This window comes from Pristis pectinata, chromosome X (genome assembly GCF_009764475.1).
Source record: "Pristis pectinata isolate sPriPec2 chromosome X, sPriPec2.1.pri, whole genome shotgun sequence".
Classification (NCBI taxonomy): Eukaryota; Metazoa; Chordata; class Chondrichthyes; order Rhinopristiformes; family Pristidae; genus Pristis; species Pristis pectinata.
The window spans coordinates 1,818,065-1,841,965 of NC_067450.1; the positions used below are offsets into that span (position 1 = coordinate 1,818,065).

The 23,901-nt window shown below is 48.3% G+C and overlaps 1 protein-coding gene across 2 annotated transcripts; it reads right to left on the reverse strand.

Moving 5' to 3' along the window:
• Window positions 1-7,955: 7,955 nt before the first annotated feature.
• LOC127567061 (25-hydroxyvitamin D-1 alpha hydroxylase, mitochondrial) lies at window positions 7,956-23,818 on the reverse strand. Of its 2 annotated transcripts, none has more exons than XM_052009733.1 (9): window positions 22,685-23,818; window positions 18,462-18,652; window positions 15,782-15,978; window positions 14,665-14,865; window positions 12,715-12,878; window positions 11,197-11,363; window positions 10,780-10,861; window positions 8,858-9,055; window positions 7,956-8,095 (listed from the first exon to the last, which is right to left on the reverse strand). In XM_052009733.1, the coding sequence occupies exons 1-9, from the start codon at window positions 22,877-22,879 to the stop codon at window positions 7,982-7,984; spliced, it is 1,509 nt and encodes a 502-aa protein (XP_051865693.1). In that variant the 5' UTR covers window positions 22,880-23,818; the 3' UTR covers window positions 7,956-7,981. The 2 variants fall into 2 exon arrangements, with proteins under 2 accessions (XP_051865693.1, XP_051865694.1); XM_052009734.1 differs by lacking the exon at window positions 22,685-23,818 and adding an exon at window positions 17,960-18,343 and having other exon boundaries at window positions 18,462-18,584.
• Window positions 23,819-23,901: the final 83 nt, after the last annotated feature.

A 23,901-nucleotide genomic window follows, 5' to 3' on the forward strand; every position in this document is an offset into this window, starting at 1 on the left:
CTAACTTTGGGTCACATGGCTCAGACTCAAAGTCGTATGCACAAGTACATATATGCACAGGTGCAACGAAAAACTTCCTTGCAGAAGCATCACAAGCACTTAGCTTCAGAGACACAACATTCATAAGAACATAAATTATACACAGTTTTTACAATAAAGAACACAATTAGAACAAAAAAGAAGCAAAGTCCACTGTAGTGCAAAGTGGTCCCAGTGTTGCTGTACTGAGGCAGTGATCAGGGTTGTGCCGGTCGGTTCAAGAACCGAATGGTTGAAGGGAAGTCGTTGTTCCTGAACCTGGTGGTGTGGGGACTTCAGGCTTCTGTACCTCCTGCCTGACGGGAGCTGCGAGAAGATGGCACGGCCCGGATGGAGGGGATCTGTGACGATGGACGTTGCCTTCTTGAGGCAGTGCCTGCTGTAGATACTCCCGATGGTGGGGAGGGATGTGCCCATGACGTATTGGGCTCAGTCCACTGCTCTCTGCAGCTTCTTACGTTCCTGCACATTCGAATTGCCGTCCCAAACCGTGATGCAACCAGTCAGAATCTTGCTCAGTATTTCTTTATGCTGCTCAGTATCATTTACAGTCTGACCACAAGTCTATAGGACCCTACTATTTTAAAGATACTCTGTAAATGGAAGTTTTTATTGTAATGGATGCAAATTCAATCCAACCACTCTCAGTTTTTAAAATCATACATTCTGTCCACTTATTGTCATGTTTCCAATATAAATTTGTGTGTATACTTTAAGAATGAAATTTTGTTGTGGAATTTGAGGGGAGAGGGTGGGTGTCTAGAAAGGCATCAAATGTCACACTGAATGACATGTTCATTTCATCTTATGAATGGGTGACTGACCCGAGGACAAATAACCGTCCTGCACGTTGTCTGCAGGCCAGTACACTTCCCTCAAGTGACAGGTCCCAGAGTTAGCTGGTTGCAAATGAACTATTGTACAGGAGAATGTTTTCAGTTTATCTAACACTGAACCTATATTTACATTGAGAAATAACCAGATTATCAACTGTAGGAAAATTCCAGATTTAAACCTGGTAATGACAGGATTCTGACGAGTTAACCAGCTGCCTTTCTGTGGTACGGTGTAACACTGATATACCCCGCGCCCCTCACTGTAACACCGACACACCCCGCACCCCTCACTGTAACACTGATACACCCCTCGCCCCTCACTGTAACACCGACACACCCCGCGCCCCTCACTGTAACACCGACACACCCCGCACCCCTCACTGTAACACCGATGCACCCCTCACTGTAATGCCAACACACCCCGCACCCCTCACTGTAACACCGCACACCCCGCGCTCCTCACTGTAACCCCGACACACCCCACACCCCTCACCGTGACACCGACACACCCCGCGCCCCTCACCGTGACACCGACACGCCCCGCGCCCCTCACTGTAACACCGACACACCCCGCACCCCTCACCGTAACCCCGACACACCCCACGCCCCTCACCATGACACCGACACACCCCGCGCCCCTCACCGTAACACCGACACGCCCCTCACCGTGACACCGACACACCCCGCGCCCCTCACCGTGACACCGACACACCCCACACCCCTCACCGTAACCCCGACACACCCCGCGCCCCTCACCGTGACACCGACACGCCCCACGCCCCTCACTGTAACACCGACACGCCCCTCACCGTGACACCGACAGACCCCGCGCCCCTCACCGTAACCCTGACACACCCCGCGCCCCTCACCGTGACACTGACACACCCCGCGCCCCTCACCGTAACACCGACACACCCCGCACCCCTCACCATAACCCCGACACACCCCGCGCCCCTCACCGTGACACCGACACACCCCGCACCCCTCACTGTAACACCGACACAGCCCGGGGAAGGAATTGTTGACATTCACTTCAAAACCCTTTATCAGGACTGATTCCTTCCCCCCACAGATCCTGCTGAATTCCTCCAGCAGATTGTCTGCTGCTCCAGAATCCAGCATCTGCAATCTCTTGTGTGTCTCCGTAGGGACTGATTAGGAATAGTCAGCATGGCTTTGTGCATGGATAAACATATCCCACGAATTTGATGGAGTTTTTTTGACGAGGTGACCAAGAGGATTGATGAGATCAGGGCGGTAAAGTACAGGAGTTGGGACATAATGTACGAGATGTTGATGAGACCACACTTGGAGTATTGTGGCAATTCTGGTCACCCAGCTATAGGAAGGATGTCATTAAGCTGGAGAGGGTGCAGAAAAGATTTAGATGGACTTTACCGGGACTGGAGGGCTTGGGGTTGAAGGAGAGACTGGACAGGCTGGGACTGTTTTCCCTGGAGTGAAGGAGGCTGAGGGGGGACCTGATAGAGGTTTATAAAATCCTGAGGGGTGTGGATAAGGTGGATGGTCACAGCTTTTTTCCCCAGGGTAGGGGAGTCTAAAACTAGAGGGTACAGGTTTAAGGTGAGAGGGGGAAGATTTAAAAGGGACCTGAGTGGAAACCCTTGTGGTGGGTATGTGGAACAAGCTGCCAGAGGAAGATGTAGTGGCAGGTACAGTTACATCATTTAAAATACATTTACAGGTAGATGGACAGGAAAGGTTCAGAGGTAAACACGGGCAAATGGGATTAGCTCAGGTGGGCATGGACGGGTTGGGCCAAAGGGCCTGTTTCTGTGCTGTAAGACTCCACGACTCCATAACCGATGATTCGGTGCATTCCCTTTGTGGCTGATCTGGCAGGTAAACTGCAGTAGAGGAGGTGTTTGCTCAGTTGGAAGGAGACCTTTGACTCCAGCCCAGCTGGCTGGCTCCACGCCTTGGCTCCAGACTCCTGTTCTGTTTACCACCAGGGAAAACAGGAAAAACACACAATCTGGAAAAAAAAGTGTTGTCCACGTGGCAGCTGGGAAACAAGCAGCAATAAGTAGGACACCTCTGGCCAATAGCAGCTCCCAGCTGAATGCTGCACTCTGTTACATCTGCATGCAAACATGAGGTGTCCGGATACGCTAACCTGCTTACACTTTGTCCAGTCTGCGTGTGGTGTGGACACAATATTCTGACTCAGTAGGCCCACAAAAATTCTGTCAGCAATAAAACACCTCTGGATCTCCAATACTGTTAGCACAAGATCAAAGGAGTGCCATGTCACACTGTGGGAGGGGCGTGTAGCGGTCAGTGTAACGCTATTACAGCGCCAGCGACCCGGGTTCAATTCCGGCCGCTGTCTGTAAGGAGTTTGTACGTTCTCCCCGTGTCTGCGTGGGTTTCCTCCAGGTGCTCTGGTTTCCTCCCACATTCCAAAGACATACGGGTTAGGAAGTTGTGGTCGTGCTATGTTGGCACTGGAAGTGTGGCGACACTTGCGGGCTGCCCCCCAGAACACTCTACGCAAAAGATGCATTTCACTGCGTGTTTCGATGTACATGTGACTAATAAAGAAATATTATATCTTACTGAGGGAGCGCCACACTGTAAGAGGGGCAGTACTAAGGGAGGGTCACACTGTGGAAGGGGCAGTGCTGAGGTCCCCAGTGGGGGTCTCTCTACGCGAGAGTCCTCCCACTGTACATCGGGGACCTGGGCTAGAGGGTGTTGCACCGGGCCGTGCCATGCAACCGATTCCTGAGCCGGTTCACCGACACCCCGGCCACCTGTCACTCCTGCGGCCGGGAGGAGACGGTGTACCACGCGTACGTGGAGTGCGAGAGGTTGCAGCCCCTCTTCAAGTATCTGCGGGGGCTGCTGCTGAAGTTCTGGTTGCACTTCAGCCCGGCACTGTTGGTTTACGGGCACCCGGTGCGGCGCGGGGAGGGGTGTGCGGTGGATCTCCTGGTGGGTCTCCTGCTGGGCCTGGCCAAGCTGGCTATCCACAGGACGCGTCGGTGGGCGGCCGAGGGTCCCAGCAGGTCGGCCCGCCTGCCCGTCTTCCGCGCTTACGTGCGCGCGCGAGTGCGTTTAGAGAGGGAGCACGCGGTTTCCGCGGGCACCCTAGCCGAGTTCCGCGCTCGGTGGGCCCCTCAGGGGATCGCGTGTGTCGTGGATGGTACGAACGCAATTCTTACTTGAAGTGTCACGTGTCGCGTTAACGGGTGTAGCGTCGCGTGTGTTTCATTAGTATTAGTTGCATTCTCTATCGTAGTATGTCGTTACGTAGTTTCTTCTTTTCTGTATTAGATGTCGTGTATTGACACTGGTTGTCTTTTGGATTGCTTTTAGCGAATAAACGTTTATTATTAAAAAAAAGGGGCAGTACTGAGGAAGTGCTGCACTGTGGGAGGGGCAGTATGCCACAGGAAAGGCAGTGCTGATTTCATCCCCTAAGGGACGTTCATGACCCTGATGGGTTTTTACAACAATCCAGTAGCTGCATGGTATGTTTCTTTCTTAGAAGGTTAAGGAGGTTCGGCATGTCACCAAAAACTCTAACAAACGTCTACAGATCCTGACTGGTTGCATCACGGTCCGGGACGACAACTCGAATGTGCAGGAATATAAGAAGCTGCAGAGAGTAGTGGACTCTGCCCAATACATCACGGGCACATCCCTCCCCACCGTCAGGAAGGCAAGATCCATCATCAAAGATCCCCACCATCCGGGCTGTGCCAGCTTCTCGCAGCTCCCGTCGGGCAGGAGGTACAGAAGCCTGAAGTCCTACACCACCAGGTTCAGGAACAGCGACTTCCCTTCAACCATTCGGTTCTTGAACCGACCAGCACAACCCTAATCACTGCCTCAGTACAGCAACACTGGGACCACTTTACATTAAATTGATCTTTGTTTTTTTGTTCAAATTGTGTTCCTTCTGGTTTAACTTTGTATAATTTATGTTTTTCTCGTGAATGTTGTCTCTGATGCTCTGTGCCTGTGATGCTGCTACAGGCAAGTTTTTCATTGCACCTGTGCACATGTGGACTTGTGTGTGTGAGACAATATACTCCACTTTGACTTTTGACTTTTTTCCTGAAACTAATCTTTAGATTGATTCCGGATTTTTGAATTGAAATTTTCCAGCTGCCAGAGCAGAATTTGAACTTGCGTTTCTGGATCCATGCTCCAGATTCCGCCTGCTGGTCCAGTATCAAGATGACCATTGTGCCAAGAAAGTTTGTAGTGATGCTCATTGAGGGATAAATATTGACCTCAGGACATGGGAAGATCTCCCAGTCCTCTTCATATTGTTCTGCTGGGTCATTCCATTCACCTGAGAGGGCAGGCAGTGATCTTGGTTGAAGACCATCTCTGGAAAGATGATGTATCCAAGGTGCAACATTCTCTCCATCTTGCCCTGAGTAAGTGTCAGTAATTACAGGAGGTCCCTGGAAGTGTGAGAATATTTACAGGGGAGTCCCTGGGAATGTGTCAGTAATTACAGGGGGTCCCCGGGAGTGTGAGAATATTGACAGGGGGTCCCCGGGTGTGTGTCGGTTTTTACAGGGGGGTCCCCGGGGAGTGTGTCAGTATTTACAGGGGGTCCCCGGGGAGTGTGTCGGTATTTACAGGGGGGTCCCCGGGGAGTGTGTCGGTATTTACAGGGGGTCCCCGGGAGTGTGTCAGTATTTACAGGGGGTCGTTACCCGGAATGCTTCAGCATTTAGAAGGGGTCCCCGGGGAGTGTGTGGGTATTTACAGAGGGTCCCCAGGGAGTGTGTCGGTACTTACAGGGGGTCCCGGGGAGTGTGTCGGTATTTACAGGGGGGTCCCCGGGGAGTGTGTCAGTATTTACAGGGGGTCCTGGTGAGTGTGTCGGTATTTACAGGGGGTCCCCAGCAGGAGTGTGTCAGTATTTACAGGGGGTCGTTACCCAGAATGCTTCAGCATTTAGAAGGGGTCCCTGGGGAGTGTGTGGGTATTTACAGGAGGTCCCCGGAGAGTGTGTGGGTATTTACAGGGGGGTCCCCAGGGAGTGTGTCGGTATTTACAGGGGGTCCCGGGGAGCGTGTGGATATTTACAGGGTGTCCCCGGGAGTGTGTCGGTATTTACAGAAGGTCCCCGGGAGTGTGTCGGTATTTACAGGGGGTCCTCACCCAGAATGCATCAGCATTTAGAAGGGGTACCCAATTGTGCTACAGTGTCTGTGTGAGGAGTCTGTTGCATACATATCAGCAGTTGCAGGGAATCCAGAGGAGTTGTCAGTATTTACCAGGGATTTCTTTGGGGCATGTAAGTATCTACAGTGAGTCCCTTGAAAAGAATTATCATTTACTGGGGGTCCATCACATATAGTGTTATAAAGCACACACTGGAGCAGAGCAAATGACACCTTCAGGGAGAAACACTAAGGGTGCAATGAGGGAGGTGGACGAACACAGGACAACCTGTATCCCAGTCAGATCCACAGCCGATAATGCATTTTGATTATAACTGAAAAGCTCACTGCAATGTTGCTGTGTTATGTTATGTTGGCGCCGGAAGCATGGCGACACTTGCGGGCCGCCCCCCAGAGCACTCGACGCAAAAGATGCATTTCACTGTGCGTTTCGATGTACATGTGACTAATAAAGATATCTTATCTTAAGTTGATAAAGATTCTAAGTTCTAAACCATTTTTATTCGTTACCAATGGAAATAAAAGAGCAACATTTCAGAATAAAGAACATTAGCACCCCCAGAGGTCAATTAAAAATGGCACTCTGCCAAAATCAGTTGCTGAGAGCTGAAGCCTCAAAACTTACTTCTAGAAAATAAATGATTACCAGTTAAAAGAGATGCAGATTTTACAGGGGTTCAGCACTGACCGCATACCTGTATCACTACAGTAACTACATGGCAAGGGCACCGACTCAAAACACATCGGGATATGGAAGTGCTTTGGAAATGCAAATCTGTTTCTCTTTTCTTATTGGACTGAATTTCCACCACCGCTTGAACTGTTGTAACAAAGTGCTTTTAAAAAAGCTGTTTGTACCAATACAATCAGTGGCATTATTCACCACCTTGTCTTTAAGCTTCTGACAACATGGCCATCTTTGTGCTTCCAAGGCCACCACTTCTGCCATTTGAATTCTGGTTCCTGGAGTGACATTGCAGTTGAGGGGGGTTTTGAAGACAAAAATGCCTTCATTACTTTAATTAACCCATTTACAACAAATTGATTAATGCACCCAATTGCAATTGAAATTCCCCTTGCAAACATCTGGTCAGTAGGGACTTTGCAAATGACCTATGATTTTCCAAAGCTTGATTTGGGAACCATTCCTTCAGTTTGGAAAATTGTGCATGTCACTCTGTTGTTTCAGGAAGACGAGAGAGAGAAACCAGACAATTGTAGACCAATCCGCTATTTGGGAAATTACTGGAGTCCCCAATTATTTGTGGAGTGACTTACTGAACACCACATTGTTAGATTTGACAAAGCTGACAAAAGTTATTTTTCTTTTGAAGAGGTGACTGAATAGACAGGGGAATGTCTGTGGATGCTTTAAAGACTTCCAGACAGTCCTTGGTACTGTCCCTCAGAAATCCTTGTCAGCCAGAGTTAAAGCTGACAGTGTTTAAGATGTGTCTAGATGAGCACTTGAATCACTAAGGCGTAGAAGGCTTGGGGCCAAGAGCTGGAAGATGGAATTAATAATGGCTGGGTGTCCACTGGTCAGTGTGTACGTGGTGGGCCAAAGAGCCTGTTTCCATGCTATACGTCTCTGTGACTCTATGGAATTGAAGACAATGTTGACCTAACCAGGAAATAGACTGGGCAACCACCTGTCACGTTCCTTGGTTTAGGATGGAAACTTCAACAAGCAGCAGTGACTCCTACAGTGTTACAAATAAAGTTGGCTGTGAGTGGGCCAGTCAAAGCTTCCCCAAGGTTCTTCCACAACAAAGGTTCAAGGGCAGGTGGGAGAGAGAAAGATGTTGTCCAAGCCAGCAAATTGCTGTTCTGGACCAACTAAAGCCACCGCTGTAGAGCTTCAGAGGGGTCTGTTATCGAAGGGTTTGGGCTCTCTCACTGTGGCACTGAAGCAGTTCGCTGTACATCCGGTCATCTGTCAATAAACTGAAGATTGATCTCCTGCTCTGGCACCAGCAGAGTTCTGGTCATTGGTTTTATGATGTTGCCCTCGATCTCCTGTCTCACCTCAAAGTGGGTCAGGATCTGAAAAGGAAACGGCATGTCACGCTGGGTGCTAGTTCACCAAGGACGAGTCTGCACTGCCGAGAGGACCTTGCATTCATCATAGCGAGTCTGGCATTTGAAGGGTTAAACTGCAAGGACCAGCTGTTTCCCCCTAAGATCGATAGTCGACCTTGTCAAACACTTACAGTGAGAGAGCATTCAATAGGAGAGAGAGCATGTTTCCCCTGGATGGAGAAAGAGTCCAGAACAAAACCCACCAGCTTAAAATTGGAGTTGGAACCTGCCAGGGAATGTCAAGAAGTTTTCCTCACACAGAGGGTGGGGAAAATCTGGAATTTTCCCTCCCTAAAGTGCTGTAACGACTGAGATGGATAGGTTTTCTTTGTTTAATTAAGGAAGGAAAATGGTGCAGAGGCAGAGATCAGCAGTAGTCTGACTGAATGGTATAACAGGCTGCTGAGGGGCTGAACAGCCTCCTCCTGTCCCTGTGTAACAGGTCTGGAGTCACCTAAAAGCCAGACAAGCTGAGGATGTCAAATCTCTTGATTTTTCCTTTCAAAATATAAACAGTCTGCTTGATTCATGGTCACTGGTACTGAATCGAACTTTTTATTCCAGCTTTGTAGTTTTATTTTATGAACTGAATTTAAATTCCTAGTTTCCAAAGTGGGGTTAGAACTCGCACCTCCTGCTCCTTAACCATCACACGAACTTCTTCCTCTACCATCTATCATGATTAGCAGAGCCTGAATTCACCAGAGTTCAAATCCTCTGACTTACCCTCGCCAGAGCCAGGTAGACCTCCAACTCTGCGATCCTTCTTCCAATACAGCTTCGCTTCCCGAAGCCAAAAGGGATAGAGGCATAAGGATGAAAACTGTCGTCCTTGTGAAACCACCGTGTCGGCTGGAAGCAGTCGGGGTTGGGGAAGACCTCTTTGTCTCGCGAGGTTGCGTAGTGACACAGCGTAATCAGGGTCTGGACGGAAGGACAGAGACCATTTAGAATCAGCAGAGCTTCGTCAGAACAACAATCTGAGTCAGAGAGTCCGACCTCACACCCACTGGTCATAACTTCAAGGTTAACCAACCAAACCTTGGATGCTCAGAGAAAACTTAAGAGTGGCCAAGCAACAGATAGCCCAATGGAGACACAAGAGACTGCAGATGCTGGAATCTGGAGCAAAGGTTGCTGTTCAGTGCGAATCACTTCTCTCATTCACTATTTTATATATTTTTCTGCAAACATAATAGAAGATTTGATATGGTAAAAACTACATTTAAACCTATGAAGAGGTCTCATAGGGTGGATGCAAAGATGTTGCCAAATGTGGGGCAGACCACACAAGGAGCCATCAATGTAAAAAGGTCATAAATAAATCTGGTGGGGAATTCATGAGGAATTTCTTTCCCTGGAGAGTGGGAAAGTGAGACTTGCTCTGAGGGAGTGGTCGACACAAACATCAGAGGTGGGTGCAAGGCGAAACTGGATAAACCTTCAACGGAGCAGGGAATCAAAGTGTGGAGGGATGGAAGGAGGTTTCTGTGGAACACAGGCACCAGCACACAGCAGAGGGAACAAATGGCCATTTTCCGTGTCGTGCACATGAGAGAGTGTGTGCGCGTGAGAAACAGAGAGTGCGGATCTATGACAGTATGAATCTTTCCAAGAGGGAGAGAGCGCACGTGCAGGGCAGTGCAAGGAGAGCACTCACACGGAGTCTGTGCAAGAGTGCGTTTGTGTGTTCATCTGTGAGGGTGAGTACTACAGCAAATCACTTGATGCTCAACCATTTCCTTTTTATTGTGTCACACTACCTCATTATGACCTTGCACCATATTGTCTGCCTGCACTGCACTTTCTCTGTAACTGTGACACTTTATTCTGCATTCTGTTATCGTTTCCCCTTGCACTACCTCAATGTACTGATGTGGTGAAATGATGGCATGCAAAAAAAAGTTTTTCACCTCAGTACAAGTGACAATAATAAAGCAATCAGCAATTGGCTATAAATAAATTCCTGAGGTAAACTACTTCCAGCTAGTTGAACCAAATAATTTCTTTTAAGAAAACACCAGATTGTCAGAAGCAGAAACTGTGCAGGTAAACTAAACAGTAAACCAGAACAGCCCCTTGTATTCTATTAAAGAGGTACATCCCTCCACTGTCCACCAACATCCGCCCTCATACACTGCTTCCCCTGTGAGAGACCCCTGCCCTTAAGTATGTGTAACTTACAGTCAGGTTGGAGCTCATTTGTCTGAAAATACAGCAGCCATTCTTAAAAGCCTGGCACCAGTGACAGAATGGAGGATTGTGGCAGGGGCTGGACACACGGGGAAACCACTTACACGGGCACAGCAGGGACATGCAAGCGATTCTGTTCCCTTGGTTAGGTAGTTAAGGTTCTGCTGCGGAAGGGTGACCCTCTGTGGGGTTGGAGAGCTGCCATCGTTGAAAGCAGGGTGCCAGTCAACTGAACACTAGTTGTTGCCCATGCAAGGGCAGTCACCAGGCCCGTTACAACTGGCTGCGATTGGGGAAGGTTCGAGAAAGGCTGCTCCTCACGTCTGCACATGGTGCTTCTGTGAGCTTTCTAGCCTGTCACCCCCTGCATTAAATAGTGCTTGTAATGCAGTAAAGCACTCCAAAGCCACTGTAGTGTTTTTAAACTAACGTTTCTTAAGAATCTCTGCACTTACTTTTTGGGGAATGATGTATTCTCCAATTTGGATATCTTTATCTGGAATCACACGAGCATTACCTGGTATTACAGGATAAAGCCTGAGAAAGAGCAAAAATGGTACATTACACGTGTGTTTCAGCTGTCAGCAACACATCAGCAGTCAGGAACGACTCCCCACACAAGAGATTGGGGGGGGGGGGTGGGGGAAGGAGGGGTTGGGTGGGCTTACAACAAATCCCCAACACTGTGTCACTAGTTCACGTCTCCTCTGATCTCAGAACTGCTCTGGGAGCATGGGGAGATCAGAGGAGGGAATGCCTGAAAGGTGAGGGACGAGGAGATGGTGGGGGCGGAGGGAGACGGACAGGGAAATCGACTGTGTCGAGAGGCCACCCACACTTGCAAGATAGCAACGGCCACTCTTCCCCCTCACCTCAGCACTTCCTTCACAACAGCTCTCAGAAGGGGCATCTTTGCCACGTCAGCAGCCGAGGGGATGGTCTTGTTGCCAACCGTCTCTCTTATTTCCCGGTGCAGGGCTGTCTGAACGTCTGGGTGCCGGGCCAACTCATAAAGGGTCCACGACATTGTGCTGGAGATCTGCCCAGATGGGAGAGATCAAGTCAGATCCAGCACTAAAGATAAGGTCAGCCAGCTGGGAGTAACACTGAGCTCCCAGGTTAATTTTCAGTCACTCCTGTTCGGTTTTCAGCTGGGGTGGCACACTGGCGCAGCGGACAGTGAGCCCGGCTCGATCCCGACCTCCAGCGCTGTGTGTGTGAGCACTGCACGCTCTCCCTGTGACCGTGTGGGCTTCCCCTGGGTGCTTCAGTTTCCTCCCACATCCCAAAAAGGCGTGGGGTTGGTGGGTCAATTGACTGCTGTAAATTGTCTCTAGCGTATAGGTGAGTGGTAGAAGCTGGGGGGAGTTGATGGGAATGAAAAGGAAGAAAAGATTACAGGGAAAATTAATAGGGGAATCAGATTGCTGCGTGAGGCGGCATAAATTCAATGGGCCAAAGTGGCTTCGTTCTAATGCTGCAAGGAGATAATGGAGGGTGAGAAAGGCCTTGAATTATCCCTTGACTCTGTGGACAGTGAGCAGTGTTCCCAGCTGGAAACAGACCACTTGGTAAAGTTCAGGGACAGAATTTAAATCGTGGTCTTCTGTGATCCAGGCTGAGAGTCGATGGGCAGCACTCTCACCCCCGTCTGGAGGCTGAGGGTTGAAGTCCCACTGTAGACTCCTTAATCGCAATCTGGGGTGAAGCTCCAGTGCAGTGCTGAGGGAGTGCCGCACTGAGAGCAGTGCACTGTCCAAGAGAGGCAAGTTGCAACGTCAGAGGGAGTGCCACACTGCGGAAAGAAGAAGAGGTAAGGGAGCGGTGTATTGCACTGTCAGAGGGGTCAGTGTCGAGTGGGCAGTGCACTGTCAGAGGGTGTCGAGAGGTCAGTGCACTGTCAGAGGGGGTCGGTGTCAAGGGGAACAGTGTCAAGGGGGCAGTGCACTGTCAGAGGGGCAGTGCTGAACTGCTGGAGGAGATTCCATCTTTTGGATAAAATTTTAAACAAAGGTGGATGTAAAAGATCCCAATATTTTGAAAAGAAGGGGAATTGTAGTCAGTTTTTAATCCCTCAAACATCCCTTCTAAAACAAACTACCTGATTGCTATCATATTGTGGAATCTTGCTGTGCATAAATTGGCTGCAAGAGTGACAACACTTCTAAAGTTCTCAATTGGCTGTGAAGCACTTTGGGACGTCCTGAGATGGACATGAAAGTTGCAGTGGTAATACAAGTCTTACTTTGATACCCTGGGTGGTGGTTCCGGCTCGTGTGGATGTGACTCACAGGTCTTGCCCTGTCTGCAACTGCTTTAAGCCAACCACCCCCCACCTAGCAGATGACAGAGCCTGCAGCTCACGAAAGCAAACAATGACACGTGCTTACAGTGTCCACACCAGCCAGCAACAACTCGGTGACGTTTCCATAAATGGTTCTCATTGGGAGATTCTGGGATGACAGGAAGTAGGTCAGGTACTTTCCCTCAACTGGTTGGCTCCTTGCTAACTTCTGTTGAATTTCAACCATCCTTCTGTCGATGTGTCCTTTGGCTGCACAGTGAAAGCACTATAAGTTTCAAGGAGAAATAGCCAATCGCGATGCTTTCCCGATTGCCACTTCACGCAGCAAACTAGAGGAGTCTCTGCTTTTTTTAAAAAAAAAATTATCCATTTTTCAAGATCTGGACTTTGCTGGCAAGGCCAGCATTTATTGCGCATCCCTAACCGGCCATTTCAGAGTCGACTCCGTTGGTAGGTCTGGAGTCACGTGGTGAAAGGCAGCAGATTTCCTCCCCTGATGAACATCAGGGAACCAGGTGGGTTCTTCTAGTAATCACGACCACAAAACGACTGGATTTCTAATGACTGGTTCCGTTTTTTTTTAATTCCAGGTGATTAACTGAAGTTAAACTACCATGGTGGGATTTGAACTTGGGTCTCTGGATTCAGAGTCCCTCAGTGTCCTGGTCCCATGGGAGCGCAGCCACAATTTTGAGTGTATACAAGATTACAAGGGTGACAGATAAGGGTAGATAGTAAAAGAATCCTTCCCCCCCCCTAAACAAGAGGACATGTGTATAAGGTAAAGAATAGGAGGTTTAGCGGGGATTAAAAGAGAAGTTTTTTTCCCCCGGAGGGGAGTTAGAATCTGGAAGGCATTGCCTGTGGTGGAGGCAGGGACTCTCATAACATTTAACTATCCAGACGAGCACTTGAACCCCCAAGACAGAGAAGGCTACAGACCAAGAGCTGCAAAATGGGATTAGTGTAGATAAAATGGATGGTGATGGTGGGCTGAAGGGCCTGTTCTTGCGTTGAATAACTCTCTGCCTGGTCTCAGTAATGGGGGTTGTATGAATTCAAAGCTTGGACTTCAATAGTAAAAGATCCCAATGAGTCTCATCTGAAGGAACACCAGCACCAGGAACCTTGACGTCAAGGCATTTACCACCACACCACGCCGGGGCACTCGTCACCTCTCAGCACCAGGACACTGCTCAGACAGGTAGCCATAGCCTTCTCTATCTTGAGGATTCAAGTGCTTGTCTGCATACTTAAATGTTATGAGAGTCCCTGCCTCCACTCAGGCAGTAAAGGTTGTAGGGGCCCTGAACTGTGGGGCCACGTCAGGCTGCCAATGGGGACGGTAACCACAGCTTTCAAGGTGCATAAAGCAAGGCATAGACAGGTTTTCACTGGATATTGGGCAGCCAGATCTGGCTCATCATCTGCCTGACACCATTTCTTTGGAGTTTAGAAGAACCAGGGGTGATCTTATTGAAACATATAGATCACAAGGAGGGCATGAACAGGGTAGATGTTGAGATGTTTCCACTATTGGGAGAGTCTTGAATGAGGGGACATAGTTACAAGACTAGGGACGGTCATTTAAAACTGAGGCGTGCAGGAACTTCTCACAGAGGGTGGCGAATCTCTGGAATTCTTTGCCCCCAAGGGTGGTGGAAGCTGGATCACTGGCGGGAATTAAAGTGGAGGGAGATAATTTTTTGAAAGATCGGTGGATTGAGGGCTGTGGGAAACTGGTAGAGAAGAAGAGATGAGGTCTGGGACAGATCAGCCATGATCATATTTAAAGGCAGGGCAGGCTTGGGGGAGGGGGGGTGGGGCCGGATGGCCTACTCCTGCTCCTATTTTCTTGTGTTCTGCCTCTCAACCCATGCCGAACTCTTTCAAGATTCATTATCTTCAAACACTGCTCTGGTTGCCTCAGAATTGACATCATGGTCTCTGCCACGTATGAAGCAGAACCCCGCAGAGACAACATTCCCGACCCACTCCCTCAGCCTCAAAAGTTTCGGCAAAGCAGACCCCTCACCAAAAGCGAACATGTAATCCCAGCAGGCGACAAATCTCCGCCAGGGTTCCGGGTAGATTTTGTGCAGGAACTTGGGCATCGCCATGGTGAGGAGTGTCATTTGGAACATGGTGTTAATTGACTGGATAAAATCTTCCGTCTCTTTGGGGACATCAGTCTTGAGACAACCAATCCGGGTGTCAAAGAGCACTGCAGAGATACCTAGGAGGGTGGGCAGTGAATAAAAAACCACCTCAGGAAACGCGCTATATAATTTGGTGCGGTTCAGCGCAGTGTTCTGTTCTTTCTGGATTTAACCTAAACCGTCAGAGGCCCTTTCATTTTGCTCCAGTTTCGGGAGTGTGGTCTAAGCAAGCTGCCCTGTTGGCACTCAGTCTCCTCGGGTACAGAGCTGACATTAGGCCAAAGATACCTCGCCCCACTTCGTCAGCACCCCTCGCAGGCTTGGGATGTCCCAAAGGGCTTTACAACCCATGCACTCACCACCAAGAACCAATGGCAGCCAGTGTGCACAGCAAGATCCCACAAACCGCGGTATGACGGGGGACCTGGCCAGCTGCTTTAGTGCTGATGGGTGAGGGAGGGGTTCAGAGGAGGGCGTGAGGCCAGAGGGCACTAACCTTGAAGCGTAGCTGACGAGGGTGCGGTGGGTCATCAATACGGCCCTGCCCATCACCTCGGGGGGGGGAGGGGCGGGATAGCCCACGGGAGCATTTTGGGCTGCGCCTGGCCACTGGGAGAAGGACCTCATCGACAGCCTCGCCAGTTTAACTGCCGTGGTGGGGATTTGAACTCTCTGCTGTAGTATGGGTGGCAGCATGTGCCTGCTTGGATTAAGATACCATCTCCTGCAGGCGAGACAGGTTGGAGGGGGTGGAGAGGGGGGTGCAGGGGGTGGGGGTAGAGGAGGGAGAGGGGGAGAGGAAAGAAAAGAAACGCTGCAGAGGCTGGAAATACAGAATAAAATACAAAATAATAAATCAGGCAGCATCTGTGGAGAGGGACACGGAATTAACCTTTCAGGTCCAAGACCCTTCGCCAGAGACTGGGAGGAAGTTGATGGCGGGGCTGGGCGAGAGTGGGGGTGGAAGGTGCCAGTTTATTCTTTATCCCTCACCTTCTAAGCCAAACTTGTAGAACTCTCCCGCCAGGTCCTTCACCAGGAGGCAGCCGCTGTCCGCCCTGTGCTGGCGGAGGCGAAGGATCAGATCGGTGATAACCTTGTTGAGGACACCGCTGTACGCCGCCACTTCCTTCGGCTTCAGCATGTGCTTGCTGAGCGTGCTGCGCAGCTCCTGCCACTCCTCCCCCTCCCTGCAAGAAAGAGAGGCTCTGAGCACAGCTGGGAGAACCACCCATGGCTGGCTACAGGTGTACAGTCACTGGCACCATCTTCCACAGGGTTAGGAGGCCAATTGACTGACCGAACAGACAACACCGTACAGCTACTGAATTCTCCCGGGACTTCACGCTCGCTGTTACATTCTTCCTTTGGAAACACCCAGCTAATTCCCTTCAAGGAGAACACTGTGTATTTGCAGACACACACAACATGGTCAGGCCTTGGAGGAAGAGCAGCCTGGATTTCCCAGATGGATGACTGGACTCCAAGGGTTAAATTACAAGGTGAGGTTCCACAAACCAGGCTACTGTTCCTGGAATTTGGAAGGTGAAATGGTTGAAGTTTGCAGGTGTATTGTGGAGGGTCGTGGCTGTCACGTGACAGCACTACCCCCACCTGGTTGGAAGACACACCACTGCCAATCAAGGTTTGGCCCCGCCCCACCCATCAGTGCACACCTGACGATTGGCCTTTGTGATCAATTGGCACCAGACCATTGGCCTTTTTAAATTACCTGGGCTGGACCCACCAGCCCTCCAGCTCTATAAAGAGTGCCACATGTGCTTGGTTCACTCTCTTTTGTCTCTGAGGAATGACCCTGCTTTGCTCCAGGCCAAGCACTGTGAAACAGTGCTGGAGAAATCGTTGGTGCAGTGCGCACTGTTAATAGGGTTGGGAGCGTTCTAGTTAGTATCCCTGGTAGCACAGAGCTGTGCCTGCACTGAGTCAAGGGGTGGCAGGTATCGTATTTGTTTTTCCTTGATTGCCTGTGCCTAGTTCATTGTGTGTGTGTGTATTCTACCCCTGTTGCAATTTTCCCATGCTCGCTATAAACGGTGTGCGTGTTGTTCCCATTACCCTTTCCCTGCGTTTGTCTTTTGTAAATAAATTATTTATCTCTAAGACTGTGTTCAGAGTCCTTGCCTCTGAGACCTCGAACCTGTTTCACAACAGCAAGATTTTAAGGGGCTGGATACTGCTTCTGCTGTCTGGGGCCAAGGGGTAGGGTCTGAAAATTCGAGCCAGGGATTTGGGTGTGGTGTTTGGAATGGGGACTCCTTCCCACACACTTACCAATGTTAACTGAAGGTTTGAGCAGCCACGATCTCACCGACTGGTGGAACAGGTTCGAGCTGAGCAGCCTCCTCCCATCCCAATGTCCAACACAGAGACTTGCATTTCTTTGGTGCCTTCCACCACTTCAAGAGCTCCCAAAGCAACTTACAGAGGTGTAGTATGGCGGGAAACGTGGGGGGCCAATTTTGTGCACAGCAAGCTCCCACAAACAGCAATGACCAGCTAATCTGCTGCAGTGATTTTGGCCATTTACCATATTTCCTGGCAACATAAAATGAAGCTAATTCTAAGCTGGTTCACAGAGTAATTTCTACACTAATTATTCCTGTAACCTATTCTCCCTGTATTGCCATCAGCTCCTCCTAGATTCTACCACACTACAGCAGCCAATCAATCTACCAACCCATATGTCTTTGGAATGTGGGAGGAAACGGGATTACCTGGGGAAACCCACAGAGAACATGCAAACTCCTTGCACAGACAGTACTAGAGGCTGGGATCGAACCCGGGTCACTGGAGCTGTGAAGCACCAGTGCCACTGTGGTCAAGGAGGAATATTGGCCCCAGGTGAACTTCCTTGCTTTTTGTAATAGCAGCTCTGGGATGTACTGTGCCCATCTGAGCGGGCTGACAGGGTCTCAATTTAACATCTCATCTGAAAGACTAGTCCTTATGCTGGATTTACAGTGGGAAGCTGCACTCAAAGCTCACTCACTGTCCCAGGAATGCAAGGGAAAGTGTGCAGCTACCATGGTGACCACCGACTCTGGTCCCTAGCATTGATTTTTGTCCTGTGTGACCCTTTTGGGGAAGGCACAACACCCCTCCATGTGATCTTACCCCAATCAGCATGAACAATGATCTGTGCAACCTTACCTATGGGGTCTGCATTCGTGGAGCACCTTGTCAGGTCCTGACCAGACACTTTGCATACCGACTTCCACAGACTGAAGCAGCAGCTACATTGTGCACAGGAAGATCTCACTTGGGGTGGGGTGGGGGAGGTGCATGACAGAACATTGGAAAATTTAAATAGAAACAGCAGATGCTGGAAGTTTGAAACAATGCTGGAAGTTTGAAACAAAACTGGAAGCCCTCAGCGAAACAGTGAACATCATCAATCCAAAACATTAACTCTGCTTCTCCCTCCACAGATGCTGCCCGACCTGCTGAGTGTTTGCAGCATTTTCGGTTTTTGCTGCGGAGCATTTGCCGGAATATCGGGAGCGCTCTCCACCACCTGCCCCTCTTCCAGTTGACCTAAAGCAACAGGACAGGCGGTCAGGCCTGGGGTTCAACTCCTCCCCTCAGCAAGAGCCTTCCGCTCCACCATCGGCAGCCACTCCACGCAGACACGCCCCCACGGTGGTCTACTCACGCAGTGAGGAGCCCGTACGCATGTCCTCTGTGTTGCCTGTAATCTTTCCAAGATGACAAATCCGATCGGACTGGGTGCTGGCCCTCCTGCCGCAAGACTTGTTCAATTAACACCGGATCTGCAATGTGTACGGTGAGGATAGGACCAAAACGGGCCTTCCACACTGGTCCATACTTTGCCTTGCCCTCGAGCTGTTAAACGAGAAGGTAAAGTGACTGAAGATGTTGGCATGGTGACCGTTTAACCCTTCAGTTCCCAGTTCAGCCCGAGTCAGAGGGAGGAGTCATTTCAAAAGGGTATCCAAAGCAAACCAACTTAGACAACATAGCAGAGTCTATTTCATTTGAATCAGCCCCCAACCCACAGACCGGGGCTGATGTGTCTCAGAGTCAGTGGCTGGCTGGGCATTGATTGACATAATTATATATATCCATTGAGGGGCAAAGTTAATAGCTGAAGAAATCCCCCCCCCCCCCCCAAAAAGATACTTTAATCATAATATATACAGTGAATAGTCAGGCCATCTACATTCATTGAAACCAGCTCTTTGAACACAAAACAGTATAGCACAGGAACAGGCCCTTTGGCCCACGATGTTGTGCTGAACTAATTAAACTAGTAATTAAATTCCTAACCAAACTAATCCCTTCTGCCTACATAGTGTCCACATCCCTCCATTCTCTGCATATTCATGTGCCTCCCTAAGAGCCTTTTAAACCCCTCTATTGTATCTGCCTCCACCACCACCCCTGGCAGCACATTCCAGGCACCCACCGCTCTGTGTAAAACAAAATAAAAAAAAACCTGCCCCGCAAATCTCCTTTGAACCTACCCCCTCTCACCTTAAATGCACGTCCTCTAGTATTAGACATATCAACCCTGGGAAATCGATTCCAGCTGTCTACCCTATCTGTGCCTCTCATAATCTTATAAACTTCTATCAGGTCTCCCCTCAGCCTCCACTGCTCCAGAGAAAACAACCCAAGTTTGTCCAACCTCTCCTTATAGCTCATGCCCTCTGATCCAGGCAGCATCCTGGTGAACCTCTCCTGCACCAATTCAGTACATTCTCTTGCAACAGGTCAACACCACTCACGTTTCCTCCTTAAACATTGCATCAGTGAAGTGCAAGGCTGTTACACAGGCCCAGCCCCTCAATGTCCAGTGGCAGCAGAACCCTAGACTGTGGTCCTTCCCAGAGCAAGAACTTCTGACCCAACAATGTCTTTGGGAGCATCTTCAGCAGGTCAAGAGGCCTGCTCACCACCACCATTTCACTGGGGATGGGTGGTGACCTTCCCAGAATTAACCACCAGGCTCAAGGACAGCTTCTACCCCACTGATAAGACTATTGAACGGTTCCCTTGTATGATGAGATGGACTATGACCTCACGATCTACCTTGTTGTGACCTTGCACCTTATTGCACTGCACTTTCTCTGTAGCTGTGACACTTTACTCTGTACTGTTATTGTTTTTACCTGTACTACATTAATGCACTCTGTACTAACTCAATGTAACTGCACTGTGTGATGAATTGACCTGTACAATCGGTATGCAGGACAAGTTTTTCACCGTACCTCAGTACAAGTGGCAACAATAAACCAATACTGCTTGTGAATATTTTTGTTTTACTCAGATTATAGGGGAGAGAACTTAGAGGTGCTTAAAAAGGGGTCAATGGTTTTGTAGGGAGTCCCTGACAGAAAAGTTAGAGGATTAATGAGCTGAGGGGCCTCCCCTTCTGAATACCAAGGGGCACATTTTCCAACAGGCATGTTCCCATTCAGATACAGAATGGAGCCATATTACATCTTTCTGGGCACTTTTTGATGCAGGGATTTGAAGAATTTATCCTTGTCCAACATTCGTTCAGGAACAACACTGCCTCGAAAATAGCATAGGACTACATAGGATACGCACCATTCGCCCCATAAGTCCATGCCAGCATTTATGTTTCACCTGCCTTCATCTAAATCTATCAGCGTGACCCTCTATTCCCTTCCTCCTCATGTGTACCTACACTATTCACTTCAAATCACCCCCTTACTGCATGCAAGGAATTTGAATTATCCATCCTGTAAAAGCAACCAATTTGAGGACTCTAAGACTCACGTCAGATCAGTGGGTGCAGGAGCACCGAAGTTCTGTTACTGACAGTCCAGAGACCTGGAGACATCCAAAGACGCAAGTTCAAATCCCACCATGGAATTTAATTCAATTAACTAAATCAATCTAGAATTTAAGAAAAAATACCCATCTGGCTCATTAATGTCACTCAGAGAAGAAAATCTGCCATCTGGTTGATATGCGACATCAGACCCAGAAAAAATGTGGTTGATTCTTAACTGCCCTCTGAAAAGGCCCAGCAAACTACTCAGTTCAGGAAGCAATTAAGGGACAGGATTTAGTTAAAATTTAAAAGTAGTTTTGGACAAATCAAGAAGACTGAACACCATTAAGTACCCAGGAGCTGATGGTTTGCAGCCCATGGCTTTGGCTATGGGGAAAGAGGGTGCACTGCTTGTCACCTTTCAAAATTCCACGGATTGTAGAACGGTTCCCACAGATTGGAAAATGGCAACAGGTCACTTTCATCTGGATTACTGTGTTCATGTCTGGTCTCCCTACCTAACTTGCAACAGAGGGACTGCAGCAAAGGTTCACTTGATTAATTCCTGGGATGGAGTGTTTGTCATCTGAGGAGAGATTACGCAGACTGGGCCTACTACACTCTGTGGAGTTAAAAAGGATAAGTGATCTTATTGAAACATGTAAAATTGTTATGGGGCTTTAGAGAGTCGATGCAGGGAAGATGACCCATGATCTCATCGAACAGGGGAGCAGACACAAGGGGCCAAATGGCCTGCTCCTATTTTTTATGCTCTTAAATTCTGGCTTTACTAGTGATGCCCAAACTCTGCAAAAGAATTTGAAAGAATGTCTGTAACTAACAGTTACAGAGTAACAAGCCATTTGCAAGCTTCCACATACATTAACGTGGTTGTGATTGGATGTCATACATCAGTAATATCACAATATTATACAAGCAGTCTAACAGCACAGTAGCTATAAAGGACAGACTGCTGTTTGCTTCATCTCTCTGCATTGATGTTATATGTACGTTGTTTGCAACAATTTTACTCTTGCATTCAGAAAAGCCTTTTCGAATGTAAAGGCATCAACTGGCATTCTGTTAGTAAGCTGGAGCACCTGGATAGGATCAGCATCACTGAGCCCCATGTTATCTGCACTTGAAGAATCAGAGGAAGGCAATGAAATCACACCCGGGCAGTAAGTCAGTACAGTCAGACTCAGGAGGACAAAGGGCTTTCACAAAGGTACACCATTTTACTATGTTACTTCACACAATCACTGGCATAATTTCAAAATTATAACAGGTTTTGCTCAGGTAAATAGTAGAGAGAATTCCCAGTGGCAGCAGGGTTTATGACCAAAGGGCTTAGATACAAGGTAATCAGTGAAAGAACCAGGATGGGGAAAGGAGGAGAATTTTTATTTTTAAAACCAGAGTGGTGACGTGGGACGCAGTGCCTGAAATAGCAGTGGAAGCAAATTGAAGAGGAGCTTTCAGAAGGGGGAAATCTGAAGGGGCAACGTGCCAGGTTGTGGGAGAAAGTGGGGCCAATGGACAGCTCTTGCACAGAGCTGGCTCAGGCGCAATGGGCTGGATAGCCTCCTCCTGTGCTGTGCTGCATGATTCCAAGTTCAGTTAGTATATAGCACTATGAACTGCTAACTCAGTCAAGACTCTGATATCCTGGGAGGAAGCTGTGTAATTATACAGGTACAGTCCTTTAAGTTCAGTCATCTGGGAACTTTTTTTTAAAAAAGTTAATCATAGTTAAGTATAATGGTCTATATTCAAATTTTCTTAAAATATGTTATATTTTAAACTAGGCAGAGACATAAACAGTTTTCAAAATGCAGCATAAAATGTATTAAAAACTAAGATTACTGCCTTTGATGGACTCAAGTCTCTGCCTCCAAGTTTTAGAGAGGCATGTCGGAATTTTCATCCTGTGCACCATCGAAATTCCAATATTCGCCCAAAAGCAAAACACTAGAAGCAAAATGCTGGAATTCGGAAATAAAAACAGAACATGCTGAAAATACTTAACAGGTCCGGCAGTATCCAATATTCATGGTACTACCATCTAGTCTGGATGTATTTTTGATTATCTTAGCACACATTGTTCTTACCTGCAGCTCATGTAACCTGGTCATCCCTTTATTGAAGAAGAGATCGTACGCAAAGCGCACAGCGCTAGGACCCGGCATGTCAGCCACAGTTCTCAGGCTCTTGTGTTTTTTGGCCAAGACTGGTTTCACCAGCGTCCCTGCAACATACCTGCAGCACACAGGTAAGCGGTTAGCCAGCTTTAGAAGTAAAGACATTGCAAATAACCTGTTAAAACAATGTAATCATCCTCACCTTCATCCTGCCGGGTTTATATTGATAGAGTCCCGGCTGTCAACCAAAGCTGGCGGCGGGGGAGAACGGCTCAATGGACTGACCAATCAGGAGCTAAGCTGCGGACGAATCTTTCCCACTATGAATATTAATAAGCGGCCGAGCCAATCAGGGGCGACAAGCGAGTTCTGTGTTGTTCGTTACAGCGCGCCAGATATTTCAAAGGACACTTCAGGCATCCCAGCGAGGAGTGGGAATGATGGTTAATGGTAGCGGGAGGCTAATGAATCTTGGGGATAAGATCACAGAGAAAAGAAACTGGGAAATAGCTGCATGTCTGTTGATTTTAGAGATTGTCAAATTGCAAAACAACATTCAAAAATGTTTTTGTTTTGTTTCAGGGGGAAAGAGGAAAGATTTCCAGGCCAAAATAAAAAAAATGATCTTAGAACCATTAAACAATCTTATTTGTCAGAGATGATCCGAGGCATCTTACGGAACTCCCGGAGCATAAGATTGGGTACCTCAATACCTCCTCTTCCCACTGCACTCTGGTTTATCTCGTTTATGTTATTTAAGACCGGTCGATTTTATAAATACATTGAAACATATGTTATTCTATCTTAATCATAGTTAGGGTTCCAGTTCTCCGTTTCATCCAGATTTGGTCTCTAATTCGGACTTTAATAAAGTTTCCCTCTTTCAAAGGTTTGAAAGCTGTTGATCATTTCTCCATCTCTCGCCAGTAAGAGGATTGGGAAGAGTTAAACTACTCAATGTAACTGCACTGTGTAATGAATTGACCTGTACGATCGGTTTGTAAGATAAGTTTTTCACTGTACCTCGGTACAAGTGACAATAATAAACCAATACCAATACACAGGCAACGCCACTGTTTAATGCAGTGAGCTTGCAGAGCTTTGATAGTTTCATATTAATATTTCACTGCTTTAGGTTAGAGGCAGGTAAATTTTCCGAAGTTCCACCGATGAATTTCTTACATATC

Bases quoted from the DNA above. Each gene is read 5' to 3' on its own strand.
- LOC127567061 (XM_052009733.1), bottom strand. From the start codon at position 22,879: ATGTCTTTACTTCTAAAGCTGGCTAACCGCTTACCTGTGTGCTGCAGG. The intron at 15,979-18,461 runs GTGAGTAGACCA...TCTTTCTTGCAG, and splicing joins GCGTACGGGCTCCTCACTGC to GGAGGGGGAGGAGTGGCAGG. The intron at 14,866-15,781 runs GTGAGGGATAAA...CCACCCTCCTAG, and splicing joins CTACAAGTTTGGCTTAGAAG to GTATCTCTGCAGTGCTCTTT.